Source organism: Schistocerca piceifrons, chromosome 9 (assembly GCF_021461385.2).
Source record: "Schistocerca piceifrons isolate TAMUIC-IGC-003096 chromosome 9, iqSchPice1.1, whole genome shotgun sequence".
NCBI classification, from domain to species: Eukaryota; Metazoa; Arthropoda; class Insecta; order Orthoptera; family Acrididae; genus Schistocerca; species Schistocerca piceifrons.
Genome location: NC_060146.1, coordinates 198,967,014 through 198,991,533, shown reverse-complemented (window position 1 = coordinate 198,991,533; position 24,520 = coordinate 198,967,014). Strand labels below are relative to the sequence as shown.

At 44.7% G+C, this 24,520-nt stretch overlaps 1 protein-coding gene across 1 annotated transcript in view; it reads right to left on the bottom strand.

Annotated features, from left to right (window-relative positions):
• The window catches only part of LOC124717309 (organic solute transporter subunit alpha-like), an 83,636-nt gene that overhangs the window by 19,234 nt on the left and 39,882 nt on the right, over window positions 1–24,520 (bottom strand). The window contains exons 3-5 of the mRNA XM_047244135.1: window positions 9,144–9,295; window positions 5,688–5,926; window positions 4,054–4,150 (exon numbers count right to left, since the gene is read on the bottom strand). Coding sequence (XP_047100091.1) covers window positions 4,054–4,150; window positions 5,688–5,926; window positions 9,144–9,295 — 488 coding nt within the window. The remainder of the gene's footprint in view (window positions 1–4,053; window positions 4,151–5,687; window positions 5,927–9,143; window positions 9,296–24,520) is intronic.

Below are 24,520 nucleotides of genomic sequence, written 5' to 3'. Positions count from 1 at the left end.
CTGAAGATGCTTCATAAATCAAGGAAGTGAAGATCATATGGCAAAAAATAAACTGCCTTTCATTTAGTTGCGAACAAGGAACATACCTCCATGAATTTTGAAGCAACTAAGGAGCTACGGAAAACGGGAAAAAATGACAAAAGTGTGATTACAAAAGTGAACCAGTTCCTTGATAGTTCAGACTACTAGTATCTACAAAAAGATCCGATTGTAGCTTTCAATGATCAAAGAAAAATCACCATCAAATCATGTAAAACTATTATATCTGAATCCAACAATCGTATGCTGGATTATATGGCATATCCAAATTACATGACGATAGTGTTCCAATACGCCCAGTAGTGTCATTTTTCTCTATTTTATGTTACCTACTAGGGAAAGAGATTAAAAAGAAAACCAGTTCTAAACCTATGCCTCTCCTTGACAAAACCCCAGCCAGTTCTAAACCAGTATCGTTCCATGTCATTAGTTTGTCTACAGATGTTGCTACTGATGACTCTATAAACACATTAACATATCTTTTACACAAATCCAAAGTTAAACATGCAGAATTACATGACATAATTGATGGTACTCAAATGTGTGCAAAACAGAATTGCTGCTAGTTTCAAATCAAATATTATAATCAGTGTGATGTCCTAGCTGTGGGTTTACCTGTTAGTCCTATACTATCTTAAATTCTCATGAGCAGTTTTGAACAATTTTCCTACTGAAAGTGCCAGTAAATTGGGAAATTATGCACTGGTTCATATATGTCGATGATGTGCTTTGTTTGTGGACCGGTACTGCTACGATTTGATACATCACTACAGCATTTAAACTTGCAACATAAGAAAATTCGGTTTACAATGGAGCTGGGAGGCTGTTGTACGAATATCTTTGGCCTTAATATAGATATTAGTATAAGAAAATACATATTCAGCGCTTACAGAAAAAAGATAGCTACTGATATAGTAATTCCTGCGGGCTTCCAGCATCCACACAGTCACAAACATGCAGTCTTCCATTCAATGCTACATTGTCTCATATCTGTTTCATTATCCAAACAAGCCTTTGAAACATAACTACAAACCATCAAATAAATCGCTTCTGGCAATGGCTATAGCTCTGCACTGATTGATAATATTCTACGAAAATAGAAAATGGATAAAATTACATCAACAGCCCTCTGTAGTTACAAAGCCTGTTTCAAAATTTCATATATTGGGAACATTTCAGACAATCTTGAAAAAAAGGTATAAAGTACAGACCTGCACTTTATTATACCGATAACCTATCAAAATTTTTGATCAATAGTAAAGACAAATTGCAGCCCTTCACATAGAGTATTGTATATAAAATCACTTGCAAGCCTTGTGTTAAAGTGTATGTTGGCCAGCTAGGCAGAGCTGTGGCAATTAGACTACATGAACATCAGAGACCCTAGCGGTTAAGGAAGAAGAATTCGACCTTTGCTGATCATCTTTCAGCAGCAAATCATTTTTATGATGTAGAATGGGAAATTCTATATTCTGTCAAGAAAAGGAGATTGATGACACTACAGAAAACACTGGAAATCAACAAACTCGTAGCACAGAACGCCAACCTCTGTTTCTATCCATCCCTTTGTTAAATTAATTTTTCGTTACTGGATTCAATCTGTAAATTCGCCTTATTTCTCATGATTTGATCAATGTATCTCCACATAAAAGCTTTATTTGCCCCTTTTTTAGCAAATGTAATTTTGTAATGTTTTCCTGTGTAAACACTCTCTTATTTTCATATTTTCTGTACAAATAATATCTGTGTTTCTGACATTCAGTTGTCACCTCAATGTCACCTGAATATGACCTGAGAAGTCGAAAGCCGGTTCCTGATCAAATAAATATAATTTTGCAGAACATTAGCAAGTGTTTTTCTTTATGGTGCTCTGCAGCTTTCAAATGTTTATTAAGGACATTTTCTATACAGCACGAGCAGCACTAGAAAAGTTTTATTTGTGATTTGCACTAGAAATGTTTTATTTGCTAAGGTTTCCAGGCTCAAATGGCTCCGAGCACTATGGGACTTAAATCTATGGTCATCAGTCCCCTAGAACTTAGAACTACTTAAACCTAACTAACCTAAGGACAGCACACAACACCCAGCCATCACGAGGCAGAGAAAATCCCTGACCCCGCCGGGAATCGAACCCGGGAACCCGGGCGTGGGAAGCGAGAACGCTATCGCACGACCACGAGATGCGGGCAAGGTTTCCAGGTTTATATTCCATCACCAGTGGCATCTGATGTAGAGGAACAAACAACTCTATGTAAATTTTTCTACAAAATGATAACTGTACATATAGTAACAGTAATATTAGTCTTTTTACATTGTGTACCTGTATAGCAATCACATGCATGCCATTTAATACACCAGAATCTGAACTCTATCGTACAACATAGTACACAAGTTGTCACACATGTTACTGCTGTCAAATAATAGGCGGTGGCAATTCTTGATAACGTTTGACATAACTGTTATATAGTGTAAAGTTGGAAGCGACATGCCGATGAGTATACATTACCTGTCTTTTGTTATTTTTAAGGTGATATTTATATTTTTTTAAATTTTTTTCCTTGGTGTTTGGTAAGTAGTACCATACAGCCCACTCATATTACATTTCTGAAACTTGGTAAAATAACGAACTAATATGTTTTTTAATATTCCTTTCCTGAGCGTCTAAGTATGATTGATTTAACCTCTAGTGTAATTTAAACTGATGTCACAAATTTAAACATTGTCTTATATATATAAATATGGGGTTGCCGTGAAGGATACTTGGAAAACCACAAGTCAGCGGGCCGTGCGTTACTTTAAGTCTTCTGTAACCACCTACGCATGCATACTGTATTTTGGACAACTGTCACAGTCACAATAAGGGAAATTCGAGATACCTATTTTTGAAGATGGGCTAGAAAATATCGATGACTTAACTGCATCCGAATTGCACTAGTTATTAATTTCCTTGAAAACTTTTTGTCTGGGAACCAAGGTTTACGCGGAAGAGACGCTTCCATCGATGCATACCGTTTACCCACACTATAAAATATCTGCTGTAACTGTTGGCTTTGCAAGCTGATCTGCCCTTCATTCTACAGCATATATGCCTGAGTGAAAGGAAATCCAAATGAAAAACGAGACGTTTTCTTTGTCATTCCTTTGCGTCACCATGTGAAGAATTTCAGCTATATATATGTTTTTATCATAGTTATATTTTTGGTTTTCAGTAGATTGAATAACCGAAATAACTGCAATGTTGCGATGTGCTGTTTTTTGACAATTCGTATATGAAGATAGAATATAAAAATGGTGTAAAATTGCGAAATAATGCAACGTATCGCGTTATACTGGACAATTTTACATGTGCTACATAGACTAGAAACAAAAATTATTCGATTAAAACACTGTTGAAATTTAGTACGTACATCTTATTCTTGTTCGTTAAATTGTTGTCCAGTTGTTTTGTCATATGATGTATATTTCAGTTTCTTCTAGAATATTTAATAATCTACCTTTCTCTGCTTTATGAAAAATGATGACGCTTTTGTTACTGTCGTCAGCAGAATGCTTGTATTCTTTTAAATGAGTAGTGAATCCTGAGGCATTGGCTTCACTAACATTAATATGTTCTCTATATCTCGTTTTGAATTTTCTCCCCGTTAGCCCAACATACAATTTATCACATTCGCTATATACTTCAGACACATCTGACGTGATATATGTTTGGTTAATGTCTATATTGTGTAGAAGACATGATGTTACATTGTTCTCTGTCATGAAGCCAATTTGCACTCTATTTTCTCGAAACAATCGGATTAAGTTCGTTGGAAGTGTGACTCCAGTATGGTGTTGTAAACTTTCTTTGTTTGTACTTGCTCGCTCTTTTCTAATGTGACTATGCATTTCTGCTTTTTGTGTATAATTTCATAACTAGTTTCGGGTCATCATTAATTATTACGCATCTAACGCACCAGGACCTCGCTACACCGTTTCTATGGAAGAAAAACTTAAGTAAAACAAAACGCTAAGTACCTCATCCTCCGCCCACAGAACATAGCAGACTGTGTACAGGATCCACATCGCTATGGGCAGCTGTAGCACCAGGATCCGTAGCTTCAAGAGTGTCTTCCTGAAACAGAGAGAGATCATTTAGGTTAACACTTTCTCTGCTCTTTCCTCTTCATTCTATTATTCATATAGTTAGTGCTCAATTTTTTTAGGCACACACTTCCAGGAATGTAATTTATATGTTGATGGAGTTGTTATGATATCCAGCTTGAATACCTAATTTACATTAACTTCATTTATTAAATATAAGCAATCAGTAACAGATTATCGTGCTAAGTGTGACACCTGCAGGACTGAAAACAGGGCAAGCCTAAACCGATGGCAAAAATAGCGAAGCACTCAGCAGATACGGTCGGATATCAATGTGACTTCGTTCGCTTACACGGTATCGGCGAGCATGTAAACGATTAGAGTTGATTTTCTGTTACAGGAAGAACGGCCACCAGAGTGCATTAGTGTTGTTACCAGGCCTGGTACGTTATATAAGGGGCGTGAACAATGCCAGATGTTGAATAAACACTGTGAAAGTTATGGAGATTCGATATGCTAGTGGAGACAGATTTACCAGCAGCTGAAGAGTTTGAAAGGGGCCTCATTGTTGGTCTCTATGTAGCCTGCTGGTTGGGGCATTCGGATGTGGCCATTGCGTATGGGAATGTGCGGGCAGGTATACTCGCCAAGGTTCTGGCTGACCTCATCTGACCACCTCAAGGAAGGATCGCAGTAATGTGTACCAAGCACACTGTATCCCTTTCACATCTGCTCCTGCTATACCAGAACAAGTAATGGACACCCAACGACATTACGTTCCATCCCACACTATTGGTTGGAGACTAGCCAGCTGCCAGACTGGGGAGGCTGCCATTAACACAATGATGTACACAGCTCTATCTGGAATAGTGGTGTGACCAGGAAGAATGGACTGGTGCCATCGAGCATGGTCACGACTTGGAGAGTTTCAGTGTTTTGGAGAGGCTTAGTGGCATTTTCCAAGGGGTCAAACATCACAGAACGTACACAGCAACTGACTGGATGCATTTATTCAAACGATGTAAAGTGCCGAGTGCACTGTCAGCTAGATGAGCGGTTTAACCTGCAGAGTGTGGAGGGCCTAGGTCAAGATGGGTATGAAAATGTGATATACGAAGTGTTGCCTTTTTTCTGCATCTTCATGATGAGTGTACTGTGAAGAATCTCAAGATGGCAACAACTGTCCTCATAGAGCTGGGGGTATACATTTTTGGTGTGACGAACATCATGGCTCCTCAATTGGTCACCTAATTCACCCAACCATACTCCCATACAAAATGTCAGCTATTATTTTGAACAGCAGCTGGAACATATTAGGCAACAGTTTTGTGATTTGGTAGCTCTGAGGAGTCTAATCATCGATTAGTAGCTTCAGCTTGATACAGGTTACCTGAAGATTGTGGTCTCCCTTCGTTGATGAACTGAATCTGTTTGAAGGCTAGAGGTGGTGTTACACAGTATTAGTGAGATGTCTTCTCACTGTCACCAATTTTGTGTCCCATGTGCTTATCTGAGGCATGATCTTTGAATGGTCGCCTTTCCCAGTGTATCAAATGAACGAGACATACCGGGTTAGTGGCACAGGTCTGCAGAGCCAGTGACATCCCGGTAGGCAGCAGAGGGGCCCCGTGTTGAGCTGGATCATTGCCCCATGCAGCTGATCTCTGGAGCCCTCCTGCTCGCAGTAGGCGACCAGCAGGCAGAACATCTGATACAGGCATGTGGCGTACAGGTCCTGGAGACCAACGTCGACCAGGAAGGATGCGCGTGGGATCATCACTGACAGGTAGGCCAGCACTGCAGCTACCTGCCAACACATATTCCTGTAGCCTAGGCAGCTGAGTTGGACAACAGTCTGACATAGAGAAATTAATGGTACATCATCAAAACATGCATAAATTGTCAGTATGTGGTGTGGTGATTACACAGTCCTGACAACACTTACAAACAGGATGAAACCATTGTTCTGTACAATATTTATGTATGGGAGAACCCATTATGTTTCCATCAGTTATCCGTTTAACTTGCTCTTCAGACCCATGAGTGCTGTATAAACTATCCAGCAGGACAAAAAACTCTCTTTATAAGAATGTACCTGGAAGAACAGATACCACTTGGAATCTGCAGCTGTGATACCTATGTAAATTGACGGTGAAGAGGTGAGGAAAGAAAGTAAAGGCAAGGAACTATTGATGTCAGCTCCGTTGGAACTTTACACAGAATCAGGGGCGATTAATGAAAATGTGTGCTGGGCCCAAATGCAGGAACTTCTGTTTACTAGGCAACTGTATTAATCACTGCACTATCTGGACACAGTATTTATTGCAAATGTTCGGACTATCTAGGCATGCTCCCCAGCCGATTCAAACACCCACCTACCACCACCTATCTGCAAGCGCATCGACCTCCAGTGGGACTCTGTGATTAGTGAGCATGAAGGACATGCACAGCCACTGTGGACAGATGGTGCTACGGGGGAATGTGGGTCAGCTGGGGAGTGTACCAAGTTAGTCTGTGCATTTGCATTAAACGCTTTGTCCAGATTGTGCAGTGGTTAACACAATTGCTTACAAGGGAACCTCCCCATCGCACCCCCCTCAGATTTAGTTATAAGTTGGCACAGTGGATAGATCTTGAAAAACTGAACACAGATCAATCGAGAAAACAGGAAGAAGTCGTGTGGAACTATGAAAAAAATAAACAAAATATACAAACTGAGTAGTCCATGTGCAAGATAGGCAACAACAAGGAGCATGTAAGCTGAGGAGCGCCGTGGTCCCGTGGTTAGCCTGAGCAGCTGCGGAACGAGAGGTCCTTGGTTCAAGTCTTCCCTCGAGTGAAAAGTTTACTTTTTTATTTTCGCAAAGTTATGACCTGTCCGTTCGTTCATTGAAGTCTCTGCTCACTGTAATAAGTTTAGCGTCTGTGTTTTGCGACCGCACCGCAAAACCGTGCGATTGTTATTGAAGTCGCGAGCTATATTTGCTGGATTCATATTGCCCACGGAATACATCTCACGTATTTAATGCACTCTCGTCCAAAGGAGCGAACAGTCAACTGCCAGCCAGGGAGCCTCGTTAGCAGGAATAGTCTCTCCTCCGTGCGCTGTAGTCGACTGACGTCGTGTGTTTCGATGTTTGTTTAGGTGCAGCGTCCCCATATTACAGCGCAGTTACCTCGCATCGGACGGACAGATAATAATTGTCTAAAAATTAAACTTTTCACTCGAGGGAAGACTTGAACCAAGGACCTCTCATTCCGCAGCTGCTCACGCTAACCACGGGACCACGGCGCTCCTGAGCTCCCACTCTCCTTGATGTTGCCTATCTTACGCATGGACTACTGAGTTTGTATATTTTCCTTATTTTTTTCATAGATCAGTACAACTTCTTCCTGTTTTCTCGGTTGATTTGTGTTCAGTTTTTCAAGGCCTACCTACTGTGCCAACTTATAACTAAATCTGAGGGGGGTGCGATGGGGAGGTTCCCTTGTTAGTAAGTAGGAGATCCTGGGCTCGAATCCCAATCCAGCACACATTTTTACTCATATAAAGTCCCAATGTAGCTGACATTAATAGTTCCTTCCTTTCCTTTCTCCCCCATCCACCTTCAATTTACACAAACTCTCTTTACTTTTTTATTTTATCTTCCATCTTTCAATTTTTCTTTATTTGCTTTGCTTCCTGTCTTACATTTTCAGGTTGTGTCGTTTTATTTTGTTTTCTTCTTTCTTTTTTTCTACTCCTCAAAAGATACACTGGTATTTACGATTCCTTCTCCCCCACATGTTCTTTTCTTTGATCTTTATTCTCACCTCTTTTCCCTCACCTTGATTCTTCATTAACTCTTATCTCCCTTTACCTTCACCTCACATTCAGCTTCACACTCAGTTTTGTTCTACCTTCACCTTTGTCTCCTCTCTTCTATCTCCACTCTCATCTCTCATCCCTTCACCTAAATTTCTTCTTCAACCTCTCCTCTCTTCTACCCTTATTTTCTTCCACACTCATCCTCAATTTTCACCTTCACCTTCACCTCTCTTCTACCTTCACCCTTACCTCCAAACTGCGTTCTCCTTCACCTTTCTCTCTTCCATCTTCATCGTCAAAGCCCTTCCACCATGTCTCAGCTCTCTTCTACCATTACCTTCACATCTCTTCTGCATTCACTCTCACCTCTCTTCAATATTAATCTTTTCACATTCTCTCTCACCTTTCTCTTACCTTTATCCTCATCACTCACTTTCACCTCTCTTCCACCTTTACCATTACCTCCCCTTTACCTCTCTTCGAGCCTCACCTCTCTTCCACCTTCTCTTTCTCCTTCACTTGCCTTCTTAAATACTTTCAATTTCACTTGCAGCACTTTGCCAACCTTCCGCCTTTGCCTCTACCTCTTTTCTCCCTATATCTGTCACTTCCTATATTCCTTCTCTTCGCAACTCACTATTATTTCTCCACTCTCTCTTCCTCTTCTTTCCCTTCACATCTCTCACCAAGTCACTCTCTCTCTCTCTCTCTCTCTCTATACTTCTAAATCTACATGTTTATTTCTTTACAGCTACCTCCATACGTCTACTTCCACACTTCCACCTCCACAGTTCCACACCTCCACAACTCCACGCTACCATACTTCCACACCTCCATCTCCTCCTTCACCTCCACCTGCATCACTCCCTCTCCTTTTCCCTGTCCTCCTATTTATCCCTGTCCCCCTTCCTCTATCTCTCTTCCATCTTTCTCTCTCTATTCCTCCCCTCCTGCCTCCCTCTCTCCCCTTCCCCACTCTCTGTCTCCTCCACCCTTACTCTCAGTCCCATTCTTTTCCTCTCTTTCCCTTTCCTTCTCTCTCTCTCTATTGGTTTTGAAGAACTTCTACTGGTGTACCACATTCCAATAATCTATCATAATGCCTTCTTTAACAAGCTTATTTGTAACAGTTTTTCCAGTCTTCGATAGGTTATCTGATTCTATTTTGGGAATGCATGATCAGAGCTGTGGTAGACAAGAAGAGAGGATGACTGACCGGGTGGATGGTGAGTACCCAGGCAGTGTGGCTTCGTAACTGCGGGGCAGTCCTGGTGAGCACGTGCCTCAGGCTGAGCGTGTACGTCACACACACGGACACCACAGCCACTGTGGAGACTGCTATGGCCACGCTGAGCAGCGGTGTCAGGTCTGAAAGCAGATGCAATACACCCTGCATTAAGAAAGATAATACTTTGTGTCAGGTATCTACGTAGGTACTGGGTATTTCAAGACGAATTTTGGAATTTTATGACAATGTACGTATATTATATACACTGTTGTTCTCATCGACTGTACTGGTGATCATGCTCAGTTTCTTTTTATTGAATGATGACACTTCCGTCTCCATTGTTAATGAAAGCTTTAGAATGAGTACAGTAGATAAAGTAAGTTCTTGTTCTGTTTCGAATGAGTGAAATGATATGATGGTGTCTGTATTATGTAAGGACTACACGCGTTAAACAGGGGCTGTACATCACAGAGAACCTCGCTCTCAAAATTCTGAGAGTCGAGGTTTCAGACAGCTATTCTAAACTGCTCGAAAAAATTTTTTGTACCCCTTGGATACCTACGATCGTTTCTGGGTTTAGTCTGGAAGTAAAAATGAAATGTAACAGCTAATTTTATGAAATTGAGAAGAAAAAACTTTAATATTAAACGAAAACACAACAATATGCAGAATAAGGGCAGTCTGTTTGAAAGTATAAATTTTTACACATCTGTGAAATTACTGTACGCTGTTAGGCAAGTTTCAATATCGTTTTGGTCCACTCTGTGCGCTGTAACAAGCTAGGGTCCTGGTCGGCACGCTGTCCACAAGCTGGTCGACTCGTGGCTGTGCACGCCATTCCAGTCTTCGACGGCGACCCTCTGTGAGTCATCCAAAGTGTGAGAAGGATTTCCACACTGATGCGCTGCAAGTTTCAGCTGGCCTGAAGCATGCTTAATCGGGTTCACGTCAGCAAATACCGTAGGCCGCTCCATTTGGTTCATTCCAGCCATCTACAACAATGTGCTCACGAAGTGAGTGTCATGTGGTCGTGTATTATCTTCTTGAAAGACGAACCCATCAACATAACGTTCACCGTACACCACTAGAGGCTGCCCACAAGGAGGAGTTTTGTCCCCTATATTGTGGAATCTAGTGGTGAACGAACTCATTGAGGAATTAAATTCCAGACAATGCTTCTCCCAAGGATGAGTTTGTCATAGTAATACTTGGAAAATTTACTGACACAGTTAGAAATATGGCCCAAGGAAGTTTGGATATTGTGCAAAATTGGTGCATCAAACAGGATCCGAGGTTTAATCTTAAGAAGCTGTTGTAGTGCCATTTATGAAGAGACACATTCAACACTCAAGTTGGATTCTAAAGGTCTTCGATGAAACTCTACCTGTGAAGGGGATAGTGAAATACCTAGGGGTGAGAAGCTAACATAGACTCCTCACACTAAGAGTATCTGCTCCAAGGCAAAAAGTACTCTAGTGAGTACTAGAAGGGCTTATGGCAAAAACTGGGGCCTAAGCCCCAGAGGTATGCACTGGATATACACCACAGTGGTCACACCTAGGATTTCCTACGGGGCTGTAGTGTGGTGGAAGAAGTTAGAACAGCGGGTTCCAGCTAAGGAGCTTGATAAGGTGCAGAGATTGGCCTGCTCAGCCATAACAGGCGGAATTAGCAGCACAACAATCGCTGGAATGGAAGCCATGCTGGACGTGCCTCCACTACACCTTTGGGTCAAGATGGAGTTAGCAGCTAGAGCACACAGATTTAAAAATGGCTAAAACTGGGTCTCATTCAAATATCGAGAATCACACATTAACATAGTGAGTGGGGTAAATATAAGAATGGCTGGGGAAATGCCTGCCGACTATATAATAACTTCCAACTGCTTCGACAAGCCTTACAATATAATAATTGGGAGCAGGGAGCAGTGGGAAAAAACAGTTCGACGTCGACAGAGGACAGTGTTTGGTTCACTGATGGGTCGAAAACAGACCAAGGCGTTGGGGCAGGGGTGTACGGGGTTCAGCCAAGACTGGAGGACATCATCTCTCTAGGAAAACTGGCCGCTGTATTCCAAGCTGACATTACCGCAATCAGGGCATGTGTGGAGGAGAATGTGCATAGGTGCTACAAGGACCGTAGCATCTACATCTATTCAGACTGTTAGGCAGTCCAGAAATCATTGGCAGCTCCTGAAACTAGATCTAAGATTGTTGCAGAATGCCATAGGGCTCTGGTGGAGCTAGGGGGAAGCAATAGGGTAAACCTAGTGTGGGTCCCTGGCTACTCAGGGATCTGTGGCAATGAACAAGTCCACAGATTGGCTATCGTGGGTGCAACAACTCTGTTTATTGGACCGAAATCTGTCGTGACAAAGGCTATGATCAAATTAGAACTACGGAGCTGGCTTAGGAAACAGCACGTAGGATATTGGACCGAGGTCCATAAACAAAACCATGGTAAGGTAATGATGCCCAAGCCATGTTTTAAAAGAAGCTCTGTAATCCTGGGATTGAACAGAAAAGAGATCAGACTCGTGACTAGACTGATGACCAGCCATGGGAATTTCAGAAAACACCTACACACATTGAGTGTAACGGAAGAGGACCCTAAATGTGGGCTCTGTGATGAGGGTGAAGAAACTGCATCACACCTAATCTTCGAATGCACGGCATTGGAGAGTAAAAGATACAGAATCTTCGGGACAACTAGACCGGAAGAAATTGTGTCTAACAAAAAACTGGTAGAGAGACCCCTTGCACTATTTAATGGCATTGATTGGCTTTACTACATATGCAGGGAGTGATACCGCACAATGAACAGTTTCGGTGCGGGCAGTGATGGTTTAGACCTAAGCTGTTAAAATGTAATCAAATCAACGTTTACCGTATGGCTGCACAATAGGTTAATGATTCTGAACCAATACTTAACAGCCCTTAAATTAACCTCAATATCTATATCATGATTCTGGCACGAAACATGACTGTCCATCCTTTGTACTCAACCCGTGGGAATCCGTGATCAAAACGTGAATTGAGAACAGCCGCCTCCACATGATTCTATGACGAATATCAGGCGTGAGACAAATCCTGCACTCGTTGGTGAAGAGAACTCGGCGTCATTCGTCCAGGTTCCCTGCCGTGTGTTCCCCAGCTCACCTCCTTCGCGCTCCACGGTGGGGAGTTTGAGCTGTTGCTCGTAATGGGCGCCAGGGGGTGGGCCTGGTGGGGGCAGTTTGTAGCGCCTCGGTCGACACAGTGACAGTCCTCCTAGCTGCCTGTAAAAATGCAACGAGTAGTTCCGCAGCACTCTCATCGGCCATAACACACTCTCTTGGCGAAAGTATCCAGACACTACTATGTAATGCAGAGTTGACAACTAGATGTCCCGACAGGTGGGCTCACCACTATAAAAGGAGGCGGGAAGGACTGTGTTGTCATTACAGAAGCAGTAAAAGCTAGGAGAGCTTAGTCAGTTCGACTGTGGAATAGTGACTGGATGTCACCTAAGTAACAGATACATCAGGTAAATGGTTCAAATGGCTCTGAGCATTATGGGAGTCAACATCTGAGGTCATCAGTTCCCTAGAACTTAACTACGTAAACCTAGCTAACCTAAGGACATCACACACATCCATACCCGAGGCAGGATTCTAACCTGCAACTGCAGCGGTCGCGCGGTTCCAGACTGTAGCGCCTAGAACCGCTCGGTCACCCAGGCCGGCTCCATTACGTAAGCTGCCGTCCTTTTAAAGCTGCCCAGGTCGACTGTTGATAATATGATTCCGAAGTAGAAACACGGAGGAACAGGCAAAGCTACTGCAAGACCGGGCGAACTTACGTACTGATGAACAGGGATTGTCGAGCATGGCGGTAGGTGGATGTAAAACATCGCGTCAAATTAGCAGACGGAATCACTCGTGATGAGTATGAGTACGGGAAGGACTTAATCATGGCCTTTTTAGATATTGAGAAGGCGTATGACAGTATCTATAGGGACAAGCTCTGGGATGTGCTGAAAGCAAAAGGGATAGATGAAGAGATAACACAAAAAGTCAGAAAAATGTATGAGGGAAGTGAGAGTTGTGTGAAAGTGGGGAGGGAACGTACTGCATGGTTCAAGCTGGAAAATGGGCTGCGACAGGGAAGTGCACTTTCACCTTTATTGTTTATTATTGTTATGGATGAAATCCTACAGCAAGTATCAGATGCAATTGGAGATCATAAAATGAAAGCAGTGCTTTTTGCCGATGACCTGATGTTATGGGGAAATTGCGAGAAGGAGGTGCAAGAGCAGTTAGATGTGTGGGAGGCAACGGCAGCACAATATGGAATGCATTTCTCTGCAAACAAAAGTGAAATAATTGTCACAACAAGGAAGAAGAATAGGCCAAATGTGGATATAACTTGTGGAGGGGTAAAACTACAAGTGGTAGAGAACTTCAAGTACCTGGGAAGCATGATTGAAAGTAAGGGGGGAAACGCAATGGAAATAAATGAAAGGTGCAGAAAAGCAGGGCAGTTCTTCAAATGCATTAGGGGGCTTATTTGGAGCAAGGAGGTGCCACAGAAATCCAAGGGAATTATATACCGAACCTACTTTGTCCCCATATTGGCATACGGAAGTGAGACATGGGTAATGCATAAAAGCGACAAAAGTAGAATACAGGCTAGTGAAATGAAGTTCCAGAGGAGCAGGTTGGGTGTAACAAGACGAGGCAGATTGCGAAATGTGTATGTGAGGGAAAGACTAAAGGAGGAACCAGTACAGGACAGGATAGAAAAATCAAGACTGCAGTGGTATGGACACATGAAGAGAATGGATGAGGGAAGAATTCCAAAGAGGATGTTTGATCTGCAACTGGAGGGGAAAAGGCCCAGGGGAAGACCAAGAGATAGATGGGTGAAGGGAGTGAAGGAATGTGTAGCGAGAAGAGGAGAGAACTGGACGAAGGTGGAAGAGGGGGAATGGTGGAAAGACAGAACACGATGGAGAGGCTTGTGTTCCCGACAGACCCAGCCAGTGGCTGGAAACTGTCCAAGATGATGATGAATCACTCGTGACTGCCACAGTCCTACCAGCAGTCCAGCTGGCACACCGACTGTGCACATGGAGTTGAAAACAATGTGATGCAATGTGTGAGCAGCTCCTCATAAGTTACACATTTCCATAGTCAAGTGCACCCCGCACTCTGGAGAGGCGGATGCTCCTCTCGTCCTTCGCCACTTACTAGCCCGGACCCATTCCAACTCAGGTGGTGGGTCAGTCACCCAGTCGTTCAGCAGTCTGGACCCAGCTCACCTGGCCCATGCGATCTCACCATCTCCTGGGTCTGGCGGAACACGCCCCAGTTATCCTCTGGCGCGGCGAAGCGCACTTGCCGACTCGCGCCGAGATCCCACGCCAGCAGACGAGGCAGCCAGAATGCAGAGCACTTGCTGGTCTGTGCAGAGAGAGGGAGAGTAGCAGCAGCTGCCCAGCGCAGAGGGGTCGCACAGAGTGAGCAACACCCCCGCAGCCTAGCAGTCCCGCTGCTCAATCCCCCCCCCCCCCCCCCCTGGAAGGGACAGATCTTTGGTCCCTGGACACCGTTCCCCCCCTGTGCCACACACCCTTCGCTTTCGCATTGGGTTGGGTAGCAGCTCTCCCTTCTCACGCAAGGAAACATCCGGGCAGGCCCGAGAAATGCCGAGCTTAAGCCGTCGGCAGATGGACCGTGCTGTCGAACGTTAACGTTGAGCGTGCCAAGTTCAACGTGCTGCTGAACTCTCAGGAACGATGCGACTTGTGCACACGGTACGTGGGCCCCAACGTGGTATACGCGATCGTAACGCACTCCAGCGGCAGTTTGAGGGATGTTTCTAGTTCGTAAATCACACTGTTTACTCAACGGGCACGCGTAAAATTCCCACGTTAGATCTAGTAAAACGCACATATCCTCCATCGCACACGAAAAGGAAAGTACCATGTTCAATCAATAAGGATACAGGCTTACAAAAGTTCCATTACAAACAGTGCGGGACAAATTTGGAATACTTCTCCGCATGAGATAAACATTATTTCATCATTCCCACATTTTAGTAAAACCCTAAGGTCAGTCTTACTTGATCACTGTTCCTACCCAGTAGCAGAATCTTTGCAACATGTGAATTACGTAGCGTAAAAGAAAAACGAGCAAAACATCTTTATACAAGTAGCGCAATCTGTCCTGTAATTAAGCCAATCGAACAAAGTCACCCTTCAAAAAAAAAGGTGGAAATTATAGCATATACTTATATTAAACTAATAATAAAGTATCAGAACTAAATAAATACGCGAATGTTAGGAAAAGAAATTTGGGAGTGTAAAGACGCGGATCACCGACTCAGCATAGACTCTTTACCGGACAGAAAAGCTACCCATTACGCTTTTTTTTTTCTTTTAAATCTCATTTTTGTTCGCTTTTGTTCGTTGCATCTGCTCGGGGCGAACGTCTTAAGACATCCGTTTAAGTTCGTTGTTGATCGATTAACTCAGTTTTTTTTATTAAAGAGGGCAGCTAACCCTCTGACCGAACACCCTGAGCTACCGTGCCGCCATGCTAAACCTACAATAGACTGCTGTTCCTTAAAAATATTGTGTTATCCTTTGCTAAAAACGTTAATCGTAGATAATTATGTTACTAATTGAAATTTAATTATAACAGATTGTACGATGAGCAATGCGTTTGGGTGGATCTTTAGTGTATCGCTGCCTTCAAATAGCCTACTCTCATAATATGCTCCTTTCAATAAATCTTTTGCCATGAATATGATGTTTCTCATTATTTTATTGGAAACAAAGCACACAACTAACAACGTGTTTCGAATGATTCTCAATTTGCTGGTGCTCAGAAACGGCATATATACATGTAGGCTTGAAATGAATGCCAATATGGCGCCTCACAACTCTGTACTGAAGGGAGACGACATGCGTGTGACGTAGGTGGCGTTGTGCCATCTCATTGGTCAACGCTCAGACGCACGCTCAGAATATCTGACATGCCAGATATTGCTCTGCACGTTCGGAAAGACTCCCGAGCGTGCTATTCCACGCTGTGACGTCAGAAACTCGGCATGCTCAACGCTCAACGCTCGGATGCACGGTCCGTGTGCCGACAGCTTTAGTGTCTGGCACCACGGGCAGGCGGAAAGAGCCACTTTGGAAGAGGAGGCTATGTAGGACGGGCCACTTCGCCATGTGAGGCCTGTCGCGGGTACGCCTGACCAGAGGCGATATGCCCTGTTGCGAGATTCTGTCCCTCACGGAGCGCTGGCAAGTGCACCGTCAAGCGACCGAGGAACTGCACGCTTGCACGCTCGCTCACTCATATGACCTCACGCCGGCGATCTAGAGGGTATAGAGAGCGATGCCACTGTAAAGTGGATCACTGGAAAAGAGTGATTTGGAGTAATGAATCACGCTGTACCTTGTAGCAATCCAATGGAAGGGTTTGGGTTTGGCCAATGCCTGGAGAATTGTACCTAGCATCTTGTGTACTAACGGTGAAATACAGAGGACGTGTTGTTACCATTGAAAGGGTCTTGTAGCCACCTTTCATTAGTCCAGTAGCCCATTTTCATTACCATTTCTCTTTCTTTTCCTTGTTTCTCTTTTCTCTTTACTCTCATAGTGGCGTGATGGAATGAATGTGGTTGTGTGTCACGTTGCTAGACGGTGGCGTAGTCTGCGGCAGAAAGTCTGCGATAATCGCACAGATTCAACAGCAGTTGTACAGAATAGCCAACTCGAGTAGTGGTCAAGCCGGCAAAGAGGTTTTCGCTACTTGTGAGAAATCCACCTGCGTTAGGTTGGTGGCGGAAATCGCATCCTTGAGTTTTCCGGGCCACGCGGAGCGTGGAAGAGGCTCGAGAAGAAAAAGGGAGGCAGTTTGCCGACGGTACGGGAAGCGTCCACAGCTGCGCTCCAGTCGAAGAAGGGTGAGTTAGACTGACAGCGTGGCGCGTTGTTACTTGGCGAGGGGAGAGCTGTCAGCTTTTGGTCTCGCTTTTCAACTCTGAAAGGTTGCTTTGCCTTGTCGCAGCAAGGAATGCAAAACTTTGGCAGATGTTTCACTTAGTAAACTTCTATAGCAGACTTGGATCCACCGGAAGAACGCCACACAAAGGTGACGATAAGAAGTGAGCACTCGCTTCTGTATGAATGTCTGTTTGCCTTCAGCTGTGCCTGTATAAGCTTTCATTTTTCTAAATATGAATAGCTTTGCCGTCTCGTAAATTTTCCTTGCTTAATGTATCTTTCGTCCGCGGGGAGCCGACCACGTGGTTGAACATTAAAGTTTTGTTGGGCTACCGTCATCACTAACTGTCCGGTCTCATGCTTGTTTTAAAGAACTTTAACTGCTCATGATTGTGTGATGTGATATTGTTGCAACTTGGACACGATACCTACGAAGTGCGTCCCCACAAACCACGTTGGCATGCAGGTGTACTGCGAAACGTGTACCGTTTCACGAGTTATTGCGATCAGTTATCTGGCAACAGCAGTTGTATGAATGATTCACACCAATGATTTTAGGAGTAGATTATAACGGTGAATGTATCGATGCTTTTCTTTAATGTCTTAGGAATAAATGATTTTATCCACAATTTTCTCTTGTGTTCCGAGGTTACGTCTTTGCACCTAAGCCACTCACCTCGTAGCTTAAGTCTTATTTTCAGGTGTGTTCTGGGAGCTGATCTTATGCAGTGTTCATGCATTTTCTATTTTATTTTAAATGTTTGACTGTCGTGAACAGCGCGCGGGCAATACTATTAATTACACTGTATCCGCTATGAGCGACATCACAACGTATGCATTTTTGTGAATTTTTGGTCTGTGATCAAATTAATTTATTTTCCGACTCGGCCAAACCTTCGATCAGTTGTATGGTTGGAGTCGGTGGCGACCCTAATCTTCTCACGTTAACTTCCCAATCAATAAGTATTTACATTCCCAATAATAACGTAATAACCCGTAGAAACAGGTTAGTTACACCATGTAGAGGTGTCTGTCGTGACTCGAGCGTGATAACCTTACTGCACTCAAGAAAACCCTGAATGTGGAAGGATATGAGCACATTTTGCAGGATTGTGTATCGTGTATGGTAAAGGAACAGTCGCGAGATGAGAACTGTGAAGCATGACACTGCATCCTGTCATGAAGCCGCTCTTGTGAGGCGACGGTTTGTGGACAACAACATTCTATGGCGAACAGGCCTTTAAGAGTCCTGACCTGAACCATAAAACATTTGGTATGAGTTAGAACATCAACTTCGCTTTAGATCTTGGCGTCCAACGCCTCTACGTCCTCTGGTTTCAGCCCTTGAGAAAGATTGAGCTGCGTCTCCTCCACAGACGTTCAGACGCCTCACTGAGTCCACAGCAGGGTTCAATCCGTCATAAAGGTGAAGTGTGATTACACCTCGTACTAATGTCCATTATCAGGTGTCCGAATGCTTTTGATCAGCTAGTGTATGTACACTAAGTTATCAAATGTATCCAGATCCCCGCCCCCCCCCCCCCCCCCCAAAAAAATAAGTTTTTCATATTAGGTTCATTGTGCTGCCACCTACTGCCAGGTACTCCATATCAGCGACCTCATTACTCATTAGACATCGTGAGAGAGCAGAATGGGGCGCTCTGCGGAACTCACGGATTTCAAACGTGGTCAGGTGACTGGGTGCCGCTTGTGTCACACGTCCGTACGCGAGGTTTCCATACTCCTAAACATCCCTAGGTGCACTGTTTCCGGTGTGATAGTGAAGCGGAAACGTGGCTGGCTCTCAGGCACTATGGGACTTAACATCTATGGTCATCAGTCCCCTAGAACTTAGAACTACTTAAACCTAACTAACCTAAGGACAGCACACAACACCCAGTCATCACGAGGCAGAGAAAATCCATGACCCCGCCGGGAATCGAACCCGGGAACCCGGGCGCGGGAAGCCAGAACGCTGCCGCACGACCACGAGCTGCGGACAGCGGAAACGTGAAGGGGCACGTACAGCACTAAAGCGTACAGGCCGACCTCGTCTGTTGACTGACAGAGACCTCCGACAGTTGAAGACGGTCGTAATGTGTAATAGGCAGACATCTATCCAGACCATCACACAGGAATTCCACGCTGCTTAAGGATCAACTGCAAGTACCGTGACAGGCGGGAGGTGAGAAAACTTGGATTTCATGGTCGAACTGCTGCTCAAAAGACACACATCACGTCGGTAAATGCCAAACGGCGACTCGCTTGGTGTGAGGAGCGTAAACATTGGACGATTGAACAGCGGAAAAAGGTTGTGTGGAGTGACGATTCACGGTACACAATGTGGCGATCCGATAGCAGGGTGTTGGTATGGCGAATGCCCGGTTAACGTCATCTGCCAGCGTGTGTAGTGCCAACAGTAAGCCGGCCGGGGTGGCGAGCGGTTCTAGGCGCTACAGTCTGGAACTGCGCGACCACTACAGTCGCAGGTTCGAATCCTACCTCGGGCATGGATGTGTGTGATGTCCTTATGTTAGTTAGGTTTAAGTAGTTCTAAGTTCTAGGGGACTGATGACCTCAGAAGTTAAGTCCCATAGTGCTCAGAGCCATTTGAACCATTTTTGAACCATCAGTAACATTCGGAGGCGGTGGTGTTATGGTGTGGTGTTATGCTGTGGAGGGGGCTCGCAACCCTTGTTGTTTTTCGTGGCACTATCACAGCACAGGCCTACATTGACGTTTTAAGCACTTTCTTGCTTCCCACTGTTGAAGAGCAATTCGGGGATGGCGATTGCATCTTTCAACACGATGGAGCACCTGTTCATAATGCACGGCCTGTGGCGGAGTGGTTACATGACAACAACATCAGTGTAATGGACTGGCCGGCACAGAGTCCTGGCCCGAATCCTATAAAACAACTTTGGGATGTTTTGGAACAGCGACGTCGTGCCAGGCCTCACCGCAGTGCAGCACTCCGTGAAGAATGGGCTGCCATTCCCCAAGAAACCTTCCAGCACCTGATTGCGAGAGTGGAAGCTGTCATCAAGGACAACAGTGGGCCAACACCATATTGAATTCCAGCATTACCGATGGAGGGCTCCACGAACTTGTAAGTAATTTCCAGCCAGGTGTCCGGATACTTTTGATCAGATAGTGTACATACCATTCATTAGCTACTGTTCTTAGTAGCAGACGACCAGTATGACGCAAGTCTTCCATGTCGTATGTCTCATGTCAGCAGCTGAATGTTGGAATGACATCCCAATGGTGGGCAACTTCCTCTAGAGACAACACTTAGAAAGCTGTGTGTTAAACGACGTTTTCACTATTTTAATAGTTTTGGTTTCAGTAACTCGTGAACTGGACTTACCCAACATTCTATAATCGGTATCGTCATTCAGTGTAGGCTCTTTCAACTGCCTATCTCTAAGGCGTAGCAAAAATAGAGTCGCCTCTAGTCATTTCAGTGCACTCCCAACCAATCGAATCGTTGCCAGTTAGATCGGCATGCTTGCAAATAAGTTTGAAATCCATTTGTTCCGGAAGCAGCGGCATAAGCAGTTAGGCAGATATGGTGAGAGCCTTCCGTTTATTCAAAGTGTTTTTTCGCATGCGTGGCGTTGCAGTCAATACTTCCGTGTGGTATTCGTATCGCACAGGCTATCCGTCTACAGTTTCGCGTGTTAAACTTGTAATGAATTGGAAGGCGAGCTGATATTTAGGCGTGAGGTGTAACAAAAAGAGATGGGAGCTGATTACAAGATTGTACCATGGTCGTTTAATCTGAAGCATTGCGCATTCACTTCCGTTACTCTGTCCTGCAGTTCAGGTCTTCCTAATGTAATGGTGCAGAACGACAACCCAGTACCAGCTCTGCGACATATACAGCTCCTCTGCCTGCTGGAGCCGCTGACCCGCTGATGGAGTAGAAGTGAGGTGCTCCCACGCCGCCAAGCTACTGCGAGTCAGCAGGCTGGAACGTTGACCGACCTTCAGGAAGTTTCGGCTGTTCGACCCACAGCTGTGAGACAACAGCTGGACCTCGGTCACTGGTCCCTGTTCCAGACACTCCACTGCGCCTCAGAACCGCGGCCTTATCCACACGGCCAGCGCCGGGCAGTGGTATTTAAATCCCTCGGAAACATCCTATTTTCGTTAAACAGTGGGCGGTGGTATGACATCCAGTCTGTGCTGGTCAATGCCATACCAAAGATACTGACCTCACTGCCGTTACCATACCTCGAATCTCTGTTTCTCCACAACCCAGGCACTTACAGGGTGTTTCAAAAATGACCGGTATATTTGAAACGGCAATAAAAACTAAACGAGCAGCGACAGAAATACACCGTTTGTTGCAATACGCTTGGGACAACAGTACATTTTCAGGCGGACAAACTTTCGAAATTACAGTAGTTACAATTTTCAACAACAGATGGCGCTGCAAGTGATGTGAAAGATATAGAAGACAACGCAGTCTGTGGGTGCGCCATTCTGTACGTCGTCTTTCTGCTGTAAGCGTGTGCTGTTCACAACGTGCAAGTGTGCTGTGGACAACATGGTTTATTCCTTAGAACAGAGGATTTTTCTGGTGTTGGAATTCCACCGCCTAGAACACAGTGTTGTTGCAATAAGACGAAGTTTTCAACGGAGTTTTAATGTAACCAAAGGACCGAAAAGCGATACAATAAAGGATCTGTTTGAAAAATTTCAACGGACTGGGAACGTGACAGATGAACGTGCTGGAAAGGTAGGGCGACCGCGTACAGTAACCACAGAGGGCAACGCGCAGCTAGTGCAGCAGGTGATCCAACAGCGGCCTCGGGTTTCCGTTCGCCGTGTTGCAGCTGCGGTCCAAATGACGCCAACGTCCACGTATCGTCTCATGCGCCAGAGTTTACACCTCTATCCGTACAAAATTCAAACGCGGCAACCCCTCAGCGCCGCTACCATTGCTGCGCACGAGAGACATTCGCTAACGATATAGTGCACAGGATTGATGACGGCGATATGCATGTGGGTAGCATTTGGTTTACTGACAAAGCTTATTTTTACCTGGACGGCTTCGTCAATAAACAGAACTGGCGCATATGGGGAACCGAAAAGCCCCATGTTGCAGTCCCATCGTCCCTGCATCCTCAAAAAGTACTGGTCTGGGCCGCCATTTCTTCCAAAGGAATCATTGGCCCATTTTTCAGATCCGAAACGATTACTGCATCACGCTATCTGGACATTCTTCGTGAATTTGTGGCGGTACAAACTGCCTTAGACGACACTGCGAACACCTCGTGGTTTATGCAAGATGGTGCCCGGCCACATCGCACGGCCGACGTCTTTAATTTCCTGAATGAATATTTCGATGATCGTGTGATTGCTTTGGGCTATCCGAAACATATAGGAGGCGGCGTGGATTGGCCTCCCTATTCGCCAGACATGAACCCCTGTGACTTCTTTCTGTGGGGACACTTGAAAGACCAGGTGTACCGCCAGAATCCAGAAACAATTGAACAGCTGAAGCAGTACATCTCATCTGCATGTGAAGCCATTCCGCCTGACTCGTTGTCAAAGGTTTCGGGTAATTTCATTCAGAGACTGCGCCATATTATTGCTACGCATGGTGGATATGTGGAAAATATCGTACTATAGAGTTTCCCAGACCGCAGCGCCATCTGTTGTTGACAATTGTAACTACTGTAATTTCGAAAGTTTGTCTGCCTGAAAATGTACTGTTGTCCCAAGCATATTGCAACAAACGGTGTATTTCTATCGCTGCTCGTTTAGTTTGTATTGCCGTTTCAAATATACCGGTCATTTTTGAAACACCTTGTAGGTACCTCAGTACCCTAGCGCCTTCACGAGACTACCATTTCGAGTTGGGGGAGTTAGACGACCAACGCGTTTGCATTTAATTTTGCGTGAAGCTCAAGAAAACCTTTACAGACACAAACGAAATGATGCAGGAAGCCTATCGCGATGGTCGTAATCGGTGTTACGAATGAATCACATGGTTTAAAAATGGCCGGACGGAAGTGAAACATGAGCCTCGTCCAGGACACCCTTCGACGTCCACCGTCGACACTCGTGTCAGGAACGTCAACGAAATTGTGCGCGTGACTATCCGAGAGATTGCAGAAGAATGTAACATTTCAGCTGTATTATGTCATGAAATCCCGACACAGAATATTGGAATGCACTATGTTGCCGCCATATTTGTCCCACGGTTCATAAATTAAGTAAGACAAGAAATCTGTGAAGAGCTTTTGGATCGCGCAAATGAGAACTCGATGCTCCTTAAGAGAATCATAACTGGCGATGAGACATCAGTCTACGGTTATGATATTGAGACCAAGCTTCAGTCTTCACAATGGGTTGGGAAAGATTCTCCAAGACGGAAAGATGCTCGTCAGGTCAGCTCAAATGTCAAAGCCATGCTGATAGTTTTCTTTGACTTTGAAGGATTCATTCATTATGAATTCGTGCCACACAGACAAACTGTTGTTCGATGGTACTAGCGGGACGTGTTACGACGGCTGCGAGAAAATGTGAGAGGGCCTGAAATGAGGCGAGACGATGTATGGGTATTGCTTTACAATAACGCACCCGCACCCTCATCCCTATTGGTGTGCGAGTATTGCACAAAAAACGAAATTACTGCGCTGCTTTATCCTCCGTACTCTCAAGACCTGGCCCTTGCGGACATTTCTTTTATTTCCAAAGTTGAAAACCCCGTTGAAAGTATGAAGATCTGCAACGGTGGACGAAATAAAAGAAAATTCGCAGACGGCGCTTCTCGCGATCCAGCAAGATGCGTACCAAGACTGCTTCCGGAAGTGGAAACGGCGTTGGGAGCTGTGTATCAGTTGTGGAGGACAGTATTTCAAAGAGACGACGCGCAAGAAGTAAAAGGCAAGTGTAGAACTATTTTGTGGTAAGTTTCGGAATTTTTTGAGCAGACCTCGCATAACCTAAAGCGTGGGTGGCCGTGCGGTTAGAGGCGCCATGTCACGGATTGCGCGGCCCCTCCCGCCGGAGATTCGAGTCCTCCTTCAGGCATGGGTGTGTGTGTTATTCTTAGCATTTTTTTTTTTTTGTCATCAGTCTGCTGACTGGTTTGATGCGGCCCGCAACGAATTCCTTTCCTGTGCTAACCTCTTCATCTCAGAGTAGCACTTGCAACCTACGTCCTCAATTATTTGCTTGACGGATTCCAATCTCTGTCTTCCTCTACAGTTTTTGCCCTCTACAGCTCCCTCTAGTACCATGGAAGTCATTTCCTCATGTCCTAACAGATATTCTATCATCCTGTTCCTTCTCCTTATCAGTGTTTTCCACATATTCCTTTCCTCTCCGATTCTGCATAGAACCTCCTC